At 39.5% G+C, this 18533-nt stretch overlaps 2 protein-coding genes across 4 annotated transcripts; both read left to right on the forward strand.

Annotated features, from left to right (window-relative positions):
- The first annotated feature begins 883 nt into the window (after window positions 1-883).
- On the forward strand, window positions 884-12996 carry mindy4b (MINDY family member 4B). 3 transcript variants are annotated; one of them, XM_034027812.3, is made up of 13 exons: window positions 884-1001; window positions 5058-5170; window positions 5537-5564; window positions 6513-6692; window positions 7214-7333; window positions 8246-8343; window positions 8513-8678; window positions 9203-9268; window positions 9733-9803; window positions 10118-10190; window positions 10315-10491; window positions 11898-12078; window positions 12470-12996. In XM_034027812.3, the coding sequence occupies exons 2-13, from the start codon at window positions 5058-5060 to the stop codon at window positions 12610-12612; spliced, it is 1416 nt and encodes a 471-aa protein (XP_033883703.3). In that variant the 5' UTR covers window positions 884-1001; the 3' UTR covers window positions 12613-12996. The 3 variants fall into 3 exon arrangements, with proteins under 3 accessions (XP_033883703.3, XP_058890434.1, XP_058890435.1); XM_059034451.1 differs by lacking the exon at window positions 884-1001 and having other exon boundaries at window positions 4922-5170; XM_059034452.1 differs by lacking the exons at window positions 884-1001; window positions 5058-5170; window positions 5537-5564 and adding an exon at window positions 6016-6238.
- Window positions 12997-14804: 1808 nt separating this feature from the next.
- Window positions 14805-18247, forward strand: LOC117416852 (E3 ubiquitin-protein ligase SIAH2). The gene is made up of 2 exons (XM_034028276.3): window positions 14805-15590; window positions 17587-18247. Exons 1-2 carry the CDS (start codon window positions 15213-15215, stop codon window positions 18142-18144), a joined length of 936 nt encoding a protein of 311 aa, XP_033884167.2. The 5' UTR covers window positions 14805-15212; the 3' UTR covers window positions 18145-18247.
- Window positions 18248-18533: the final 286 nt, after the last annotated feature.

Raw genomic sequence — 18533 nt, forward strand, 5'->3', positions numbered from 1 at the left:
ATGTTGAACTGCCCAATGGAATCCTGAACTGAACAACAAGAGGGGCAGTGGAAAGGGCACTGAAGCTAATTAAGGGAAGGGGGAAATGGATATTAAGAAATACATCGTTTCCTGAAGGACAAGCCTACCCACAACCACACAAACTTTGCGGGGGTTTTTTTTTTTTGAAACAAAAAAACTAGATTACAAAATCAATTCTGCATTTCTGCTGTGGAGGATTATACTTATGATAACAAAATAGTATTCAAAAAGAAATATAATTTTAAATGCCCGAGGGGGGAGGGGGGACGGGGGAGGGGGAGGGGTGCTTTTGTGTTTTTAAAAAAACAAAATATTTGCTATTGTACACAGCATCCACCAGATGGTAGCATTTATATATGCTAAAGGCAAGTACAAAAATCTAAGTTTATATTTCTGTATGTGACACCAAGTTACATTCATATGCAGTACCTGATGTCTGGTTTATTTAGTTTAATCTACAACAACAACACAAAACAATCTAATTTAATGTAAATATAACTGTTTTAAGAAATGCTCAAATAAACGTTTCATTTTATTTATTTATTTTTTTCATTCTCAGAGAGTTGCACTGTTAATTTTAAATATAATTCTCAAAGAATTCTGGGATAACATTGCTAAATGGTTTGTGCCCCTTCAATTTTATTAACAGAAGTAATATTAGACAGCTTTGATTGAATTTGTGGTAGAGTAATCAATCTCCTTATAAGATGTACCATAGTAATTTGTTGGCCCATTAATATGTAGCACTGTACAGTACAGAAACCTATAAACACTCTCTTGCTCTATGTGAAAGCCCAGCCCATTTCAACAGGAATAAAAAGGAAGCACTTCACAAACAAACCGCATGTAGGAATAGCAACCTCTTCTGGATTGTGGCTACTGAAGTCTTTTCAAATTACCCTTCAGATCCGAGTTCTCTGCGAGTGATGTGTGACACTCACTGAATTGTATGTGGATCCTCTCTTCTGGAGTATGAAACGGTAAGCACCAATAAGTACAGAGCCAGGAAAAGTGCATAGACATGTAATAACAGGAAGTGAATAAACTGTTACTGCTAATTGTAATTAACATTATGTGAGATTATCAACAACAAGGTAGTTTAAATAAAAAGATGCATAACAAATAGCACACGTAGACTTGGCTATTGAACTAGTATCAGCACATTCTTTTCTTATTATGGTGTTGGGATGAAGCACTTTTATGTATTGTACCTGTATATTTTTAAAAATCACATATAATAACCATGGGAAGGCATATTTTAGCATAAAACAATATACTCTAATTTAGTGAAATTGAAAATATACAATATTTCTTCAAGGATTCATTTTTTGTTTTTACATATCTTCACTAACTTACCCTTATAGAGGTTTACTGTGGTATACCAAGGTAGAAGCACAGCAAGGTGCAGTAAAGCATAGGAAAGGCATAGGAAATTATCGTGGAAACATGGAACACTGCTAAATCACTGGGATCATTTGCAGTATGATTATACAATCTAGACATACCTGGTGAATAATTTATACAGTGCGGTCAATTATTGTCATTTGGTAGCCAATGACTTAAATGATGTGTAAAAACTGGTTTCTGCAAGTTCCAATCTGTAAGATCAGGATAAAAACAAACTTGCCATGCACCACAAACTGACCACGGCTGCAGAGACACCATTGCGTTTCAATAGCTTAGTTACCAGCAAGCGCACCATGTTCGTCTTGTAAGACATGTATTCAGTTTCACTCCTAAGGTTTTGTTTCTTATACTCAATGAGAGAGATTTGCCATAATAACTTTCTTGATTTCTAATAGTAAGACAAATTGGTTTACATCTGCATCTGTAGCAATGCGGAGAAGGGGGCTTTATGTGACCCATGCTGTCAGTTAGATTTGTCAAAGGTTTCTGTGTCATGGACTTGAATTCATGTCCCAGTAACCATTGCAACTTTCTACAGGAGCAAAGTCATGGCTTGTAAGTCACGCTCCAAGTTACCTTACATCTCTGTTAGACATGTAACTCTTCCTATGCACTAAGATCAAATGATGTCCCTACTTCTAAACCCCCCAAATTGAGATCTAATATGGGCCAGCTCATTATGGAATTCATTGCCTGTTTAAAAACGGCCTCTTCACAATGCTTGTTAGATCACTCATAAATATGGATTTTAACTCTGACCAATGTCGCAAATCCTTTAAATACTGACTATGACCAGGATCATGGAAATGGGAATCGCTGACTTGCTGTTTGCTTTTATTTTGTATTATTCTTTTTGTCCCATTTGAATGATCTGTCTCTTTTTTTGTCATTGATTTTATAATGTTGTTATTTCTTGCCACCCTCTCTTACCCACTTGTAAATGAGATGTATATCGCAATGGTTCTATCCGGGTTAATTAATACATTTGAAATTTGAAATTATAATGTACACTGTCATACTTGCCTTTTTACATTTTGGATTGACTTCATTTTCCGTATTTAAAATCATTTCAATCACTGCTTTACTGTAGTGATTTTCACACAGATTATTGGAATTGAAAAACTTAGAAACTCATGCTGTACATTTGGCAGCTGAAGCACTCGTTTATAATGACTGTGGAAAATTATATTCTTTGATTTGCAGTCATACCTTTTGACTGAACGGTTCCTGGAAAGGTAATTAGCGCACAATGCACTGTTTGTGATGTGTGTGTTTTCATTGTAATGCACTGCACAGAGCTGAGGACAGTACCAGGAACACGTTGCTATCCATAGCAATGTAGTAAACCTCTCCTACTAATCAATCAGTCATTCGGTGCAATAAACATTCTGTCTCTAGGTAACAAGGGAAGCTGTTCAGCAGTAACTGGCAAGGCAAAGTACAAGGGAATGCATTCTTCCTTAATTGTTTTAAGACCAAAAAAAAAAAAAAACATTCTGCACCATACAGTATGAAAGCTGTATCTCCCTTTTGCAAGTCAGCCACGGCTTCTTGCTTCCTATTTTTAATATCGCCCATGATAATATTATAGCAGTTCACTTTATGATACTGCAGTTATTTGCATGAATTCATAAGGTCTAATTTGCATAGTTCATTACTGTAGCACAACAGCACAATCCTCAGGGAATATACAGTTGTAATTGAGCTTTGAAACATGACCTTAACCACTTTTTCAATTCTGTTTTTAATGCAATATGTATTTACAGCTTGTGCCAGTTGCATATTAACAATATAAGAGTGTGGCCAGTGGTGTCATGCCTTTTCCAATTTTCTTTTTTTTTTTCCGCCTGAGGTGAAAACATTTCTTTTGTATTCCCTGACCTTGCAAGATTTATTTTAAGCTGTTATGCCTCGAGATGAGAAGGAACTTCTGGTTAATTTACAAGCTCATTTTCATAGATTTTGTACTTCAGTTTCCTCTGTGGATTCCACCGTGTAACAATTTTTTTTTTTTTTTTGTTCCTGGGTAGTAAGTGTTATTTCCTAATTGCTTCTGCCTCAAAAGTATAGAAAATGGCTATTATTCCCCACAAACTTTGCTTTTGTGACCAGGACAGTGATATTTTGAAATGTACCTATTTTCCAGAACATTCCAGATAGATTCAGTGCTGAGTAAACTTGGAGTAACTTCTAGAACTTTCTAGAACTTTCCAGTAATATAAATAGTAGTATAAATACAGGGGCCTTAAGCCCACCAGTTCAGTTTAGTTCCAGCTGCCTAAGTGGATACATATCTGTATTTTTCTGAGATGGCATCAAGAGGCTTGAAGTATGATGAGTACGGCTGGGAGGTCATAGGAGACTTCAAAATGGTGGCACTACTGATGGGTCTCCAAGGCGGTTTTACCAAGTTTCCCTGCTATCTTTGCCTTTGGGACAGCAGGGACACCAAGGCGCACTACCACAGGCGGGACTGGCCACAGCGGACCGAGTTCTCTGTGGGGAGGAACAACGTCAAGTGGGAGCCACTGGTGGACCCCCGGAAGGTGCTGATGCCACCACTGCACATCAAATTGGGCCTTATGAAACAATTTGTCAGAGCTCTAGATAAGGAGTCGGCAGCCTTCAAGTACCTTCAAGACTTCTTCCCTAAGCTGTCTGAGGCAAAGGTCAAAGCCGGTGTCTTCGTCGGACCACAGATAAAGAAGATCCTGGAGTGCAATGAATTCCCCAAGAAGCTCACTAGTAAGGAGAAAGCGGCTTGGAACAGCTTTGTCGCAGTGGTTCGGGGCTTCCTGGGCAATCACAAGGCCAAAAACTATGTGGAGCTGGTTGAGACTCTGGTGAAGAACTACGGCACAATGGGCTGTAGGATGTCCCTCAAAGTCCATATCCTTGATGCTCATCTTGATAAATTCAAGGAGAACATGGGAGCGTACTCGGAGGAGCAAGGCGAGTGCTTCCACCAGGATATACTGGACTTTGAACGCCGCTACCAAGGACAGTATAACGAGAACATGATGGGAGACTACATTTGGGGGCTGATTCGTGAAAGTGATTTACAGTATAATCGTAAATCTCGAAAAACTACTCACTTCTAAATCTTTTGTAGTCATTTTTGTATTACTTTAGTATAAATACATGTTAATTTGGATTCATATGTTGTTTTTTTCTGACTTTATGTGAACGAAAAGACACAAATTCGCCCGTTTTCTCATTGGAAATAGGTAAATTTCAAAATATCACTGTCCTGGTCACAAAAGCAAAGTTTGTGGGGAATAATAGCCATTTTCTATACTTTTGAGGCATAAGCAATTAGGAAATAACACTTACTACCCAGGAACAAAAATTGTGTTACATAGTGTTCTTATTATTTTACTCAGGGACACAAACACATACAGTATTTCACTTGCTAATGAAACATTCATCACCTGCTAGAATGACTGGCCTTTAGAACTCAGAGTTGTCAGTTTGTGATTGATAGTTCCACCGATCAACCACAAGCTATTGCAAGCTGGCTTGGCTGTCAGGATGATTTGTTTTCAAAGTAAATGGTTGTCTGCTAGTGTCTTTGGCAGACCTGGATGTAAATGTTAACACTGGCGGCATCTGATTTGTATCTTTTGCAGATGGAGCAGGACATTAACTGCAAAAAGTATGAATTCAACAGTGAGGAACTGGATGAGATTGCAAGCAAAATATCTGACCTGGACAAATGGAGGGGAATCTTTAGCTCTCAAGTGTAAGTCTTTTTTGTGCATGTATTATTTAATTTAATTTATTGCTTTCATATTCTTTTTTAAACAAATAGCGCATCACATTTGAAAGATGTATGTTGCAAAACATCAAAACACTTAAGGGAAGTAAACCTATACATTTAATGTAACCCAAACCAACACTCAGGTGTATGTGACTGTTAAATTATTGATTGTGTACTGCTTACAGCATTATTTACCGTTGTATCTGGAAAAATGTGACATCCCCCCCCCCCCCCCCCCCCCCACACACACACACACAAGTAATTTTGAATTATCTGGATATTTCATTTCATTTCATAAAGCAATCAGTAAAAAAAAGATATTTGACATTTTTGTGTCTTGATTTTTAGGTTGGAATTAAATGATGCTTCAAGTAAGGTAAGTTTCCCTACAAATGTGAATTCCGCTGTACGAAACCCTGCTTGTGCATTAATTGTGAAAGATATGTTGCTTCCAAGAGTTTCCAAAACACCAGCTGTATTTTTACACACAGAAAAACATTTGGGTTTAAAAACAAGGAGTGAAGGGAGCAGTGAAAAGGATAAGTAAGCTAAGAAAATTGGCTTTTAAAACCTTAAGTACTACACCTTTTAAATCACCACAGCAATGAGTTGGATTTTGAGATGAAACTACAAGAAGTAATGGAATTAGAAGAAGCGTTTGTCTACTGGCCTTATTTTCTTATAATCTGACTTCCTTCCTTTGAAATACAATATTACTTCAAAGGTATTCATTTCTCATTGTAGTCCCATTTTCTAGCCACAAAACCCTTTCTTCCGTTAATAGCCCTTGACTCAGGTGTGCTTGCTGGATATAGGAGCTCTTCCTGCCATGCTATAGGCCAGGAGGGGAGGGAAAGGCAGTAAGCCCTTTTCATTCTCCTGCATACTTTTTTCATAAGCCCTCCTAACCTCCTCCTGCGAGAACTCCTTTCATCACCTTCACACATCATGGACACAAATCAGGAGGTGTTGCAAACAATGAAGAGGCTGGAGCACTCAAAGCTCAGCTACATTGAGATATTGCAGGAAGAGGTTAAGAAAAGCCAAGATGTGAGTATCGTCTGCATGTTGACACATCGCTTTACCACAGTTATCCTCGCCATTTGAGCTGTGAAAGTTGCAGGCATTCGATCCTGTTTTTGAACGAAAGGCTTCACGCACTGTCAGGTGCTTAGAAATGTTGCCAAACAAAAAACATAGTAGTTAACTGCAAAACATACTTCAAAATGAATGTCATTTTTCATAGGGAGATTTTAATACTGTATCCTTTTTTTAATTGACATTGTAGAATTAAAAACCTGCCATTTTGATTCCTTCCAAACAGAAACAGAAACAGCAGGAAAGCCGTAAGTCAGAGGATGAGAGTGAAGATGGAACTGGAGCCACTTCTGGCACCAAGTCTCATGGACAAGTTGCTAACTTTAATGTCCTTTATTCTATTCCCAAACCCCTTACCATCTCTTCCAGTTTGGGCGGCATTCCTATCACAATGGATATGGCAGGGGTAAGTCTACCTTATCTCTTTGACACGAGCTGTAACTCTACCCAACTTTACCAACAAGACAAAGAGCCCTTTCTGAGGCTACATGAGGCATAGCGTATCACTGATCTGGAGGCTGCAGTGTGTGCTGTTGAAACAATAGTGAAGTACAGGAAATGTCATTTATTCATGAGCCTCTTAAGAGCTTTGCCTATAACTCAAGCCAAACAACAGTGTTTGATCCAGTGCACATAAAGGACAATGCTGCTTTAATCGATAACTAGGTTATTCTCTACATGCATGAGTATTCATCCGAATGTTTTACAATTCTCGTTTTACAAGTCTGGGTGTAACCATGCACTGGTACAATTGGGGGAACTATCCACTAGATGCAATTCAATTCATATGTTATGCATAATCTGCAATATGTAAAAGCGGCATCTCTCTGTTCCGAGTCAGACTCATAATGCACAAGGCAAGGCTTTGATATGTTTAGTTATTACTGCTTTAAGTAATGATGTAATGTGATGAATGTTTATCTCCAGAACCTTAGAAAGATTTTGTTTGGGAGCACCTTCCACATCTTCAACTATGAATGGAAGAAATCCTACTTCAAGTTCCGGGAGCCTTTCTCTGACTTGTCATACGCCCTGGAAGCAGAAAGGGTGGGTATTTCTTACATGCACAGTGCAAAAGAGTTAACTTGAGCTAACCTTGTCATAGATTTACCGCTGAGTCGTCCAATCTTTTTGGTTGAAAGAGCCATACCAATGACCAAGGACTAGAGCCATAGAAATCAGGGAAAAAAGACCATGTAACAAGTCATTGTATTTTGTATCTTGCTCTTAATTGTACTGTAATTCTTGATATGTATTTTTTGTATACAACTGTAAGTCGCCCTGACTATAATAATAATAATAATAATAATAATAATAATGAAGCTCAAGAGCCATTCATTGAACAAACCTGATTTATGGTAGCAATCAACATATAGTTATTAGTACTCAATGAGCACACAATGTCATTGTAATACTACCAGGGCAAGCTGGGGCAATTAGAAACCAGATAACACTCAAACACAATCAAGGAATGTAAACTTTCAATAACCAACAATCGCCATTCATTGTTTTCATTTCAGAACGAACTGCATACTCTGCAAACACATTGATTATGACACACCTTGAAACTGTGTATGCAACACTGCTTTAGAATAATTAAATAGCAATAGCAATTTCCAAACAGACTCCTATATCCAGAGGAACCCACAGACTACATAACAATTTACTCTAGTACCAAACATTAGCATCGTTTGTGAGTGAAGTTTTTTAACTCTTCTAATTAACACATATTGCAGAGAAACTGTCTCCAACAGAGTAATATCAGTGCTTTTAAACAGAATAGCTGTCCCAGATAAAGTATTTGAAATATTTAGTGGGAACTGTAAATGAAGCTGGATGCCCCTTATTGCTGTCAGAGCAGAGACTGCTTTTCAAGCCTGAACTTTATACTTATTCACGTACACAACTGATTCTAACTGTGTTTGATCTATATCCTGGTACTGTGTGTTTGTGTTTAAGGGAGGATCCAGTGCAATCCAGATGGCTGTGCAGGCAAACATTATCAGATACCTGCTCTTCACAGGAAACAACGGAACAGAACGCGTCTGCTTACAATAGTAAGATTAATTTAAGCTTTTCAAAACAACTCACATAGGTAAATTCCACACACAATCCAGAATCTTTTTTTTTCCACTGAAATAACAATAAAATATACAACTTTGTAGGATTTATATTATAGCACAGAGTCACTCGTGTTTTTATTTTATTTTTTTTATTTTTTTTAAGTTTGTATGACGTCAGTCCGAAAAAACAGGAAGAGGCCCTGGCAGCTGCCCTGTCTGATATTCTGTGGTCAGCAGGCGAGTCACAGAGTGGGTCAGTCTGTCTTGTGTCCACAGACTCCTACTTTACACCAAGCACTGAGTACAAAGTGGACAACTTCACAGAGAGGGTAAGCATGAGCTAACTTTAACCCACTTCCCTTCTGCAAAAAACTATTATTATTATTTATTTCTTAGCAAATGCCCTTATCCAGGGCGACTTAAAATTGTTAAAAGATATCACATTATTTTTACATACAATTACGTTTTTTTTTTTTTACATACAATTTCCCATTTATACAGTTGGGTTTTTTTATTTTACTGGAGCAATCTAGGTAAAGTACCTTGCTCAAGGGTACAGCAGCAGTGTCCCACACCTGGGATTGAACCCACACCCCTCTGGTCAAGAGTCCAGAGCCCTAACCGCTACTCCACACTGCTGAGAGAGAGGACACCAACTTCACAGAAAGACCAACAGTGCTGTTTTAAAATGTTATGATTCTCTGTGCAGTCTTTTTTCTAAACTAAATTTCAGATTGATGATTTGTTAAGATATACATTTATGTATTCCAAAATAATATGTATATATACAGTACTAAAGGTTTTAATATTTTCTAATGACCTAAATCAAATATTTCTATGACTATTTCCTCAGGTTCAGCTGTTTAAATTCAGTGAAAAAGAAACCATGCAGAAATTCATCTACGATCATATACAATGTGTAAGTAATGTGTTATCTGAACTGAACCAGTAATTATTTATTTTAACATATTGATATATATTTGTATGTGTGTGTGTGTGTGTATATATATATATATATATATATATATATATATATATATATATATATAGATAGATAGATAGATAGATAGATAGATAGATAGATAGATAGATAGATAGTTTTTGAATGTATAGTAATTGTTTGGAATACTTGTATTGTTGCATTGTTATTTTATTGAGTATGGTAGTTAGATCTCTCTTTGTATTTGTGCTTGCACGACTGAGATGTACCTGTGCTGATCCTGCAGGTACAAAATGAATAAACTAATAAACTAAACTAAACTCATTGATGGCCTATCCAATATGAATGATGTGCATGGTAGTGAAAGAATAAATTGTGTTGAGTATAAAATACATCAAATCAGGTGGATGATCAAATCATTTTTTTTTTTATCTTTCAAACAGTTTAAAGAAGAAGGAAGCCACGGAGTGATTCTCTTCCTGTACAGTTTGATTTTCTCAAGGACTATTGACAGGTACGCAGTCGTGTCACAGTCTGCTTAGTCGCAGCGGGAAACTTAGTGTTCAATTTGAAAAAAAATAGATGATACATAAGATGTTCAGTGAGTACTCACGTTTAATACATTCTGATTATGGAATATTGCAAGTTTTTAATAAATTATTCAGCCTGCTTTAATAGAGAAGACATGATACTCAAAGGTAGTTTTGTCTGATCCTGATGATCAGTGACTCAGTACCCCAAGGCTTGTTAAACAAATTACATTCATGATACCAGACTGCACACAACTATGCAGAGTACGATTTTACATTTTGATCTCTTTCCTCAAAGGCTAAGAGAAGATCTTGACTCTACTACACCCCACCTCTTGCTTTCAAGTCTGGGGAATTTTGTTTGCCGGCAGGTGGGTCCCCCAATCTCCGTTTTTAAGTGGTGCATGTCTTGTTTGTGTAGAATGAAGCACAATTCCTACACAATACATGTGGTTTCTTCTGATGTCTGGCACACCACTTTTTTTTCTGTTCCAGGCTCTGTTGAACCTGATGTTGACAGGCAGGGCCAGCCCCAATGTCTTCAATGGCAACATTCAGTATGATGACCAAGGCAGTCCCCTGCCAGTCCCCCTGCACGGAGTCCTCATCCGCAGTGATGTGGGGTACTTACACTGGAACCGGGAGCTGCTGCAACGTGGCAAGCTCCCAATGGTAACACTGGGAGCCAAACTGCACTCTGTTTGCAATACTGGAAAATGTCCCCCCATTCTTATGGTTAGGGGTAGGGTTAGAGTTAGTTAAACATAGGAGCACGTAGGTCCTGAGACCTTTATTGATAGTTTTATAACATGTTATAACTGATGCAAACAAGAGTTTAAATTGAGCCCACTGTCTTCTAATTCTAAAAGTGACTGTACCAGCACTAAAGTGTCCATTTTGCATTGTCACTGATATATTTCCATTGTTAGAGGGGCGGTTTTGCTGGTTTAGATTAGACCTTTCGTTGTATTATAAAGGACTAATTAAAACTTTACAAGAATTATGTTACCTTTATGAAAGATTGTAGAAAAGGGTGTATAATCAAGTTACAGAGTGCTATTTATTTAATGATCTGATTGAATTATTACCAAGTACATGTGTTACTAGAACAGTGGCAGACATAGGCAACAGTATGCTTTTGGTTTTCCGGGAGAGGGTAATAGGTTGGAAGAAAGAAATACCTAAGTCAACATGCAATGATTATGCAGGAGTCTAGGGAAGTTTGCTATAAATGCCATTGCTAAGCTACCACACAATGCAACCAATTTCATTTTGAAAAGCATTATGCTGCTCATATACGCTGCAGCAGAGTAAACCAGCCGCACCCATGATGTCCACTGGCATTACCAGGTTGCATGCACTTTATTATTCAAGCATTCTTTTTAATCACAGCCTTATTTCTTGTCACCTTGATCTCAGCCTCATTGTACGGATTCATTTTGATTTCTCTTTGTTTTCTTGTTTTTTTTTTTTTCAAATAGACTGGAATATTCTAGCCAGTGAACTCAAAGACTGTAGGTTCATATATTACTGGAGGTTCATTCTCTGTGGTATTGACTGCTGTTACTATAGCTACAACAGATTTAGTATTTATGAAGTCAGCAATGTTGCCTTGTGTATGCAGGAGCAATAACATCCAGGAGAGTGTTTATTCTTTTCCACATTTCTGCTGAGGAAAGACCAAGACTGTCCACAGAAATGATATCCAACAGTATACAATGCATAAACATACCTAACACGGCATCAAAACTAATACTGAAAAATAAAAACCTATTCTTAATTCTGCAATCTGCCATGCTGGCATCACGCTCTTTAAAGATCTATTGCGGGGTTAGCTCTGTCATGTGTAAATGCAAGAATGACTATTTACAGCATATGTTACAGTGCGAGAAAACGGTAAAACAATATCTGTTTCTGATTCTGTCCCAAAATGGCTTTATCATATACTGTAGAAGTTCAATGTATTGTGAATTATTGTGTCCAATACGCGGAGCAGCTTGTGCCAGCTGGAAGATGTAAGTAAAACATATTTATTTGAGTTTTTACCCAAATGTCTTTTTATTACGTCCTTGCTATAGGTGGGAAGCATGTTGAAGACCCCTAAACTGCCCATCTGGCTGTGCAACATCAATGCAACGTACAGCGTGTTGTTCAGTACAAACCGTTCACTCCTGTCCGACTGGAAAATGGAACACCTGTTCGACCTGTACTTGTACAGTGGACAGCCGGCACAGAACCACACGGTTATTCTCACCATAGGTAGGCCTCTCACAGTAAATGTGTTATTATGCAATTTAATTATTGCAGATTGCAGACGTAGCAAAAGCAGACAACGGGGGTGCAAAGTACATTTTGTAATTGTATTTATTCATCACACTCTTTTCACACAAAGTGTATATGGTTTTGAAAATAGCGCACAAAATGATTGACAGTCACGTGTTTTCATCGAGTATTCATTGTTCATTATTTAGGAAGAGGGAATAGATTATTGGTGTCTGCAGACAGGTACCAGTTAACAAAGGGGGGTGGGGGTGTTTAATGATTCTCTATGTAGTTTTGATTGAACAGCTGCACAGAACAGGCAAAGTCATGGAGTGGCATTTTCTACTTTGATTGAGCCCAGGTCTAAGCCTGTGCTGTTTTTCTTTAGACACTCACTCTCATCACTGGGAAGAGGGGCATGGTAAAGGCGAGGGGGATCTGGAGAAACGGTTCCCTTCTGTGGAGATGACAATAAGGACTAAATGGGAAGGAGCAGCCATTGACTGGAATGGAACGGTTCCATTTTTCTAAATAAAGGAACACCTTTTACACTGCGGCCTCAGCACCTTCTTTTGAAGTTTCTGCTTCAGTTCATCAATAGTTTACATTGTTCTTATGAGAAAAGGGATCACTCATTTTCCAAAATGATTTTTATGAGAAAACCCGCTATATACTTGCAATTCACTTGCTGCTCACTTTCAACGCTGATTCAATTATGTAATTAAGTGAGCATGATTACATTTATTACATGTATACTAATTTATTCAAGGCAAAATGTGTTAAAGCATACCTTCCTATTTATAAGTAGGCACATATGATCATAATTAATTCCAGACTTGCTTATACTGGTTTACACTACGTTTCTAAGTGTATGCATATATACTGTAAATTGCATATGGTGGAATAAACTTAAACTCTGTTACTGGTACCTCTTTATTTGGTGGCTTGTCCCAGGGTTTGTTGATTGCATGCTTTTTCTGATGGGGATCTTCTGCCTGTCATATATGCTGCAGCTGCTTGTCTCCAAAAGTATACCAATGAAAACGTATAGCTCTCTGCTGCTACCTGTTGGTGAAACAATTGCTGTAACTGGTTCCCTTTCAATTCGAAGACGACCACCAACGAACATTATGTATGGGATATGCCTGCCCATTCGGTAGGTATCGTTGAGCTCTCTATACCAGAGGTGCCAATAGGCCCCTTACTGGGATGATGCACTCAGTCCCGCCCACCGAAGGATTAAAACTGTCATCCTGAGGAAGCCATTTCTCTTTTTCCTTCTCAAGATGGTACAGTACCTCTCTGTTGAGCTGAGCGTGTTGATATAAAAGAGCTTCTCAAGTCGAATCGAGATGATTGTATTTCCCTTGCATTCGTGCTGAAAGCTGGCTCGCGGAATCAACAACTTTGAAAAGACCGAGCCTTTCACCTTTCTGTCTTTCCGGGGCCTCCTCCCTTGCGTGATAGGCCGCTCTTTATTATCTGTCTGTCGTGTGTGAGCGAGTGCCCGTGCAGTCACCCGCGAGTGGTTATCTATTTCTTTCTTGAGAGTACACAGTTCCTCCACGGGGCTAGGCCTTGCTGTATCCCCGCTGTTGTGCAACTCTTCCAGCCGTGCTCTTTTCCACGTGGGCTAGGCCTTGCCACATCCCCACTGTCGAGTAGACCTCGCCGGCTGTGTAGGCCCGCCCACCTCGGTGAGTCGGGCGCTGTAAACAAACAGTGTGCTCTCCCCTATCTATCTAGTCTACCATGTTTTTTTGCTGTCTGCTTCAACTCCTCAATGCGACTTCAGCCCTTGTGTCCCCCTGGTGCACGCTACGCGCGGACCAGGTGTGCTTGACCGCGTGGTTAGGGTAGGCACAATTGCATATGGCACATGGTGCCCATCGCTACAGCGTCAGTGCACAGACACAGCGCTGCATGGTATTCTGTGCGCATGGTGCTCGGTATGCACGGTGCACATGGTGCTTGATGCCACTGCTACACTAGTGCACGGTGCACATGGTGTTTGGTACCCTCCGCTAGTGGGTGCTCTAAACACCAACACATGGCATCACACTATTAATCAGTGCTTGAGCGCAGTGCAAGTGGTGTTCGGTGCACAGCAGATGCAGAACACCAGACCCATGTCAGGCAAGTCGGGGTTCCACCCATTGGGTCTGATGGCTGTCCCTACGGGCGACACACATTCCCGGAATGGTGAACTGGGCAGCAGACCTCCGCTCCAGGAAGGGGCCTATCAGCAGCTCTGGTATAGAGAGCTCAGCGATACCTGCCCAATGGGTAGGTATATCCCATACATAATGTTCATTGGTGGTCATCTTCTCTTTCAGGGAACCAGGGTTACGGTAAGTAACCTAACATTTGTACAGTTACTGCATTGTGCAGTGGCATGAAATCAGACACACGTATTAAGTCTAATGATACACAAGCACTGCCTAAATACATGTACAAGAAAGCAAGGGCTAATGTGTAGGTGCATATAATATAAATACTACAGCACAAGCACCAGGCATTCTGTTTCAATACCAGGTCGGCGTGATCATTTATTGCACATGCCTTTCCGTGTAATTTTTTTTTTAGCTTTGCAGGACTGACATACCTTGAGAATACTTAGATAACCAGTTAAATTGTGTATGTATCATTTTTGTTTGTTTTTTTTTTGCTAGTAGAGGTGTGTTAAAAAAATGCAGACTCGAGCTATTCGCTATACCTCGCATGCGTGCTTTCTGACAGGAACTCCCTCGTGGAAAGAAGGAACGTGCTACACTCCCAGACGTCAATACAAACGTCACAAAATACAACGTTGACTGCAACTGGGAGGAAAACAAACGGGGAATTAGAAGGAGGTTGATTAAAAGATAATCGCAATCGAAAGTTTATAAAACGTTCACATGACTCACATGTAAAGAATTAACAGGATAGAGGGCGGATAGTGCCACGGGACTGTCTTATGCAAAATCAGCAAGCAGACACAGACAGAACAGCACCGCTGCAGCCAGCAGTAATTGGATGGATTATTTTTTTTATTTTTTTATTATTTTTTTTTATCGGACCGATCTTATGAATTTAAATAAATAGAAAAAATAAACACAACCAGTGCGGTTCGATGGTTTATTCTGCTAGCGATGAGTCGCCCGTCCTCGACCGGACCCAGTGCGAATAAAACCTGCAGCAAACAACAGCAGCACACCCCTTCCCCGGCGGCCGGGACCCTGATCTCCGCTGGTCCGGGCTCCTCCACAATCCCCACTGCTGCGGCTGTCATTACAGGCCCGGGGAGTCCAGTGTCGCCGCAGCACCACGAGCTCGCTTCCCTGTTCGAATGCCCAGTTTGCTTTGACTACGTGCTTCCCCCGATACTACAGTGCCAGGCAGGGCACCTGGTCTGTAACCAATGCCGCCAGAAACTGACCTGCTGTCCGACTTGCAGGGGACCCCTCACCCCAAGCATCCGGAATCTGGCCATGGAGAAAGTGGCATCCGCTGTGCTTTTCCCATGCAAGGTGGGTAAGTAAGGTGCCATAGGCCAGGGACGGTTCAGACTTAAAGTACATTTAAATAATAATAATAATAATAATAATAAATTATATATATATATATATATATATATATATATATATATATATATATATATATATATATATATATTATTTAATACTAATGAATATAGAAAGAGACACACTTACTGGGATATACATACAACAACATTACATATATATATATATATATATATATATATATATATATATATATATATTGCATAAAATGTCCACCAGTTCCTGATTTTACTATGAGCTTGATTAACCAAAGTATAGGTAACAAGCTCAGGTGTGTCTTATTAAACTTGTAGTAAAACCAGCAATGGATCGACTGCTATGCAACAGGAGTCTTATTTCCATCTCTGCTGTATCACAGAGGGTAAATAAATGATTTAGGTCCTCTGTCTCCTAATCACATTAAATACGTGTAGTGGACCTGCAGAAACAAATGAAGAAATAAAAGCATTAGATTTAGATGTATGTTTATGTCTGCTCTGAAACTCTTTTTTTTAGCATTAAATATTATAAGACGTATCACCCGTGTGAGTGTAGTTCATTCTATGACTGCCTTTCCATGGTATTGACAACTGATTGGTTGAGCTGTGTAAGGCTGTCATTTTGGGAACGTCTTAACCTGTTTTGGTATTTTGTTAAGATTCTGTTCCACATGATGTCGGTTGCAATGACTAATGTGTTATTTCTACGCTTGACGGGTACATGTATGTTTCTTGAGTACCTTGTTATTGTGTGGAAATAGTGAAGAGGCGTGAAAGAAAAATGTCATTTCGTACCCAGCCTGCTTGCTGAGTTACTTGAAAGCTATTTATCTTGAAGTAGAGAAGCACTATTTCTGTGGGTGGTGGTTGAGAGAAACAAACACACACACACATACATATATATATATATCACGAGTTTAGAGCATACCAATAGGTCACTGCATCAGTGGTGGCTTCCCTCGGTGTGATACCATTCACTTGACTACCATAAGATTTAAATATGAATGATGAGTTCCAAATGATATATAGTTATGTTTCTAGTATATTGCTTTGGTGTGGTGTTTTTATGCATGTAAAAAAAAAAAGAAAAAATCCTTACTTTGGTATGGCGTCCTGTGTTGTGTATTTTGTGGTTTGTTTAAAAACAAGCTCTTTTTTTTTTTGGAGTAAATGTGATCGTGAATATTTCTGGCTCCTAGAGTGTTCCTAAATGTCCATCCAGCTCACTCATAGAGCCGCATGCACTTCTGGACTTTTCAGATCCCACCCTCTTTCATAGACAACCTTTTCAGTGTATTCCAAGGAACTCATTTACAGGTAAAGCTGTTCTACAGATACCAGTAAAACGCTACTTACAAAACTGTGTATCCAGACAGCAAGGTACAATTCATTACCAGCCTTTTCTGGTAGGCTGCATATTCCTGCAAGTGCAACAAAATATAGAAACAGGTCCATAATCAAGCAGTTTTCTTTATTCATTTTTTAAATAATGTATTTTTTTAAGTGTTTTTAGAATAGGATATGTCATGCTGGTACTTTTCTTTTGAGATACCTTTAAAAAGGGTAATCTGAATATAAAAGCAGACTGCATAGGCTTTACTTATTTCATTCATAAATACTTGCTTGTTCCATTAGTGCTTTTGTAAGGGAGGACTTGTAAGGTAAATTTATTTCAAATATTAGAAAAAACTATATTCTATATCTATATCTGTGACACTGCTGTTGTTTAGTTTAATAAGAGGATGGAAGGAGAGCTTTATTTAACCCTAAATTTAACGCCCATAATTAGATATCAAACTGCTATGCTGTTGCTATTTTTGTAATTTGAACATGAAAAATAAATATACAACAAAGAAAAATACACTCCCACAGATCCACATTCTTACCCTTTTATTGTACTGAGCCCTTCAACTTGCTGGTGATCCGATCTTGCTGTGCTTGTGTCTCTCCACGTCTGTCTGTAGTACGCCTCCACAGGATGCTCCCTCGCCCTCCACCACACCGAGAAACCGGAGCATGAGGACGTGTGTGCGTTCCGCCCGTACGCCTGCCCCTGCCCGGGTGCCTCCTGCAAGTGGCAGGGCTCCCTGGAGACAGTGATGCCCCACCTGATGCACGCCCACAAGAGCATCACTACGCTGCAGGGCGAGGACATCGTGTTCCTGGCCACTGACATCAACCTGCCGGGGGCCGTCGACTGGGTCATGATGCAGTCCTGCTTCGGCCACCACTTCATGCTGGTGCTGGAGAAGCAGGAGAAGTACGAGGGCCACCAGCAGTTCTTCGCCATCGTGCTGCTCATCGGCACCCGCAAGCAGGCTGACAACTTCGCCTACCGCCTGGAGCTCAATGGGAACCGACGGCGCCTCACCTGGGAGGCCACGCCCCGCTCCATCCACGACGGCGTGGCCACCGCCATCATGAACAGTGACTGCCTGGCCTTCGACACGGCCATCGCCCACCTCTTTGCTGACAACGGAAACCTTGGAATCAACGTGACCATATCTACGTGCTGCCCTTAAATGCTATGATGTGTGCAAGCGCTGTTCGCTGCTGGTTTTAAATCACCATTTGTAATTTATTTTTTATTGTATTCTGTTTTGTTTGTTGTTGGGTTTTTTTTTTCAGTTTTGTGTGTTGTCAAATTTCCCTTCCCCCTGTACTTGGTTGTATGTGCAATCTCGTGTCCCTATATAAAAATGTTGTTGCGATAGTGAATCTAGTTTTTTTTTTTTTTCTTTCAAATAAAACATTTTATTAAAAAGCCGTTTCTGGGTTGTTTTTCTTTCTGCCGAACAAGAAAATGATAAACAGAACTTGCATGTATTCTCTCGTTTGACACGTCAAGTCACATTCAAGCTATGGTGTTTAAAGATACAAGGTGACTCATTAACAGCGCACCTTGCAGTAT

This window comes from Acipenser ruthenus, chromosome 12, assembly GCF_902713425.1.
Source record: "Acipenser ruthenus chromosome 12, fAciRut3.2 maternal haplotype, whole genome shotgun sequence".
In the NCBI taxonomy this organism is placed as follows: Eukaryota; Metazoa; Chordata; class Actinopteri; order Acipenseriformes; family Acipenseridae; genus Acipenser; species Acipenser ruthenus.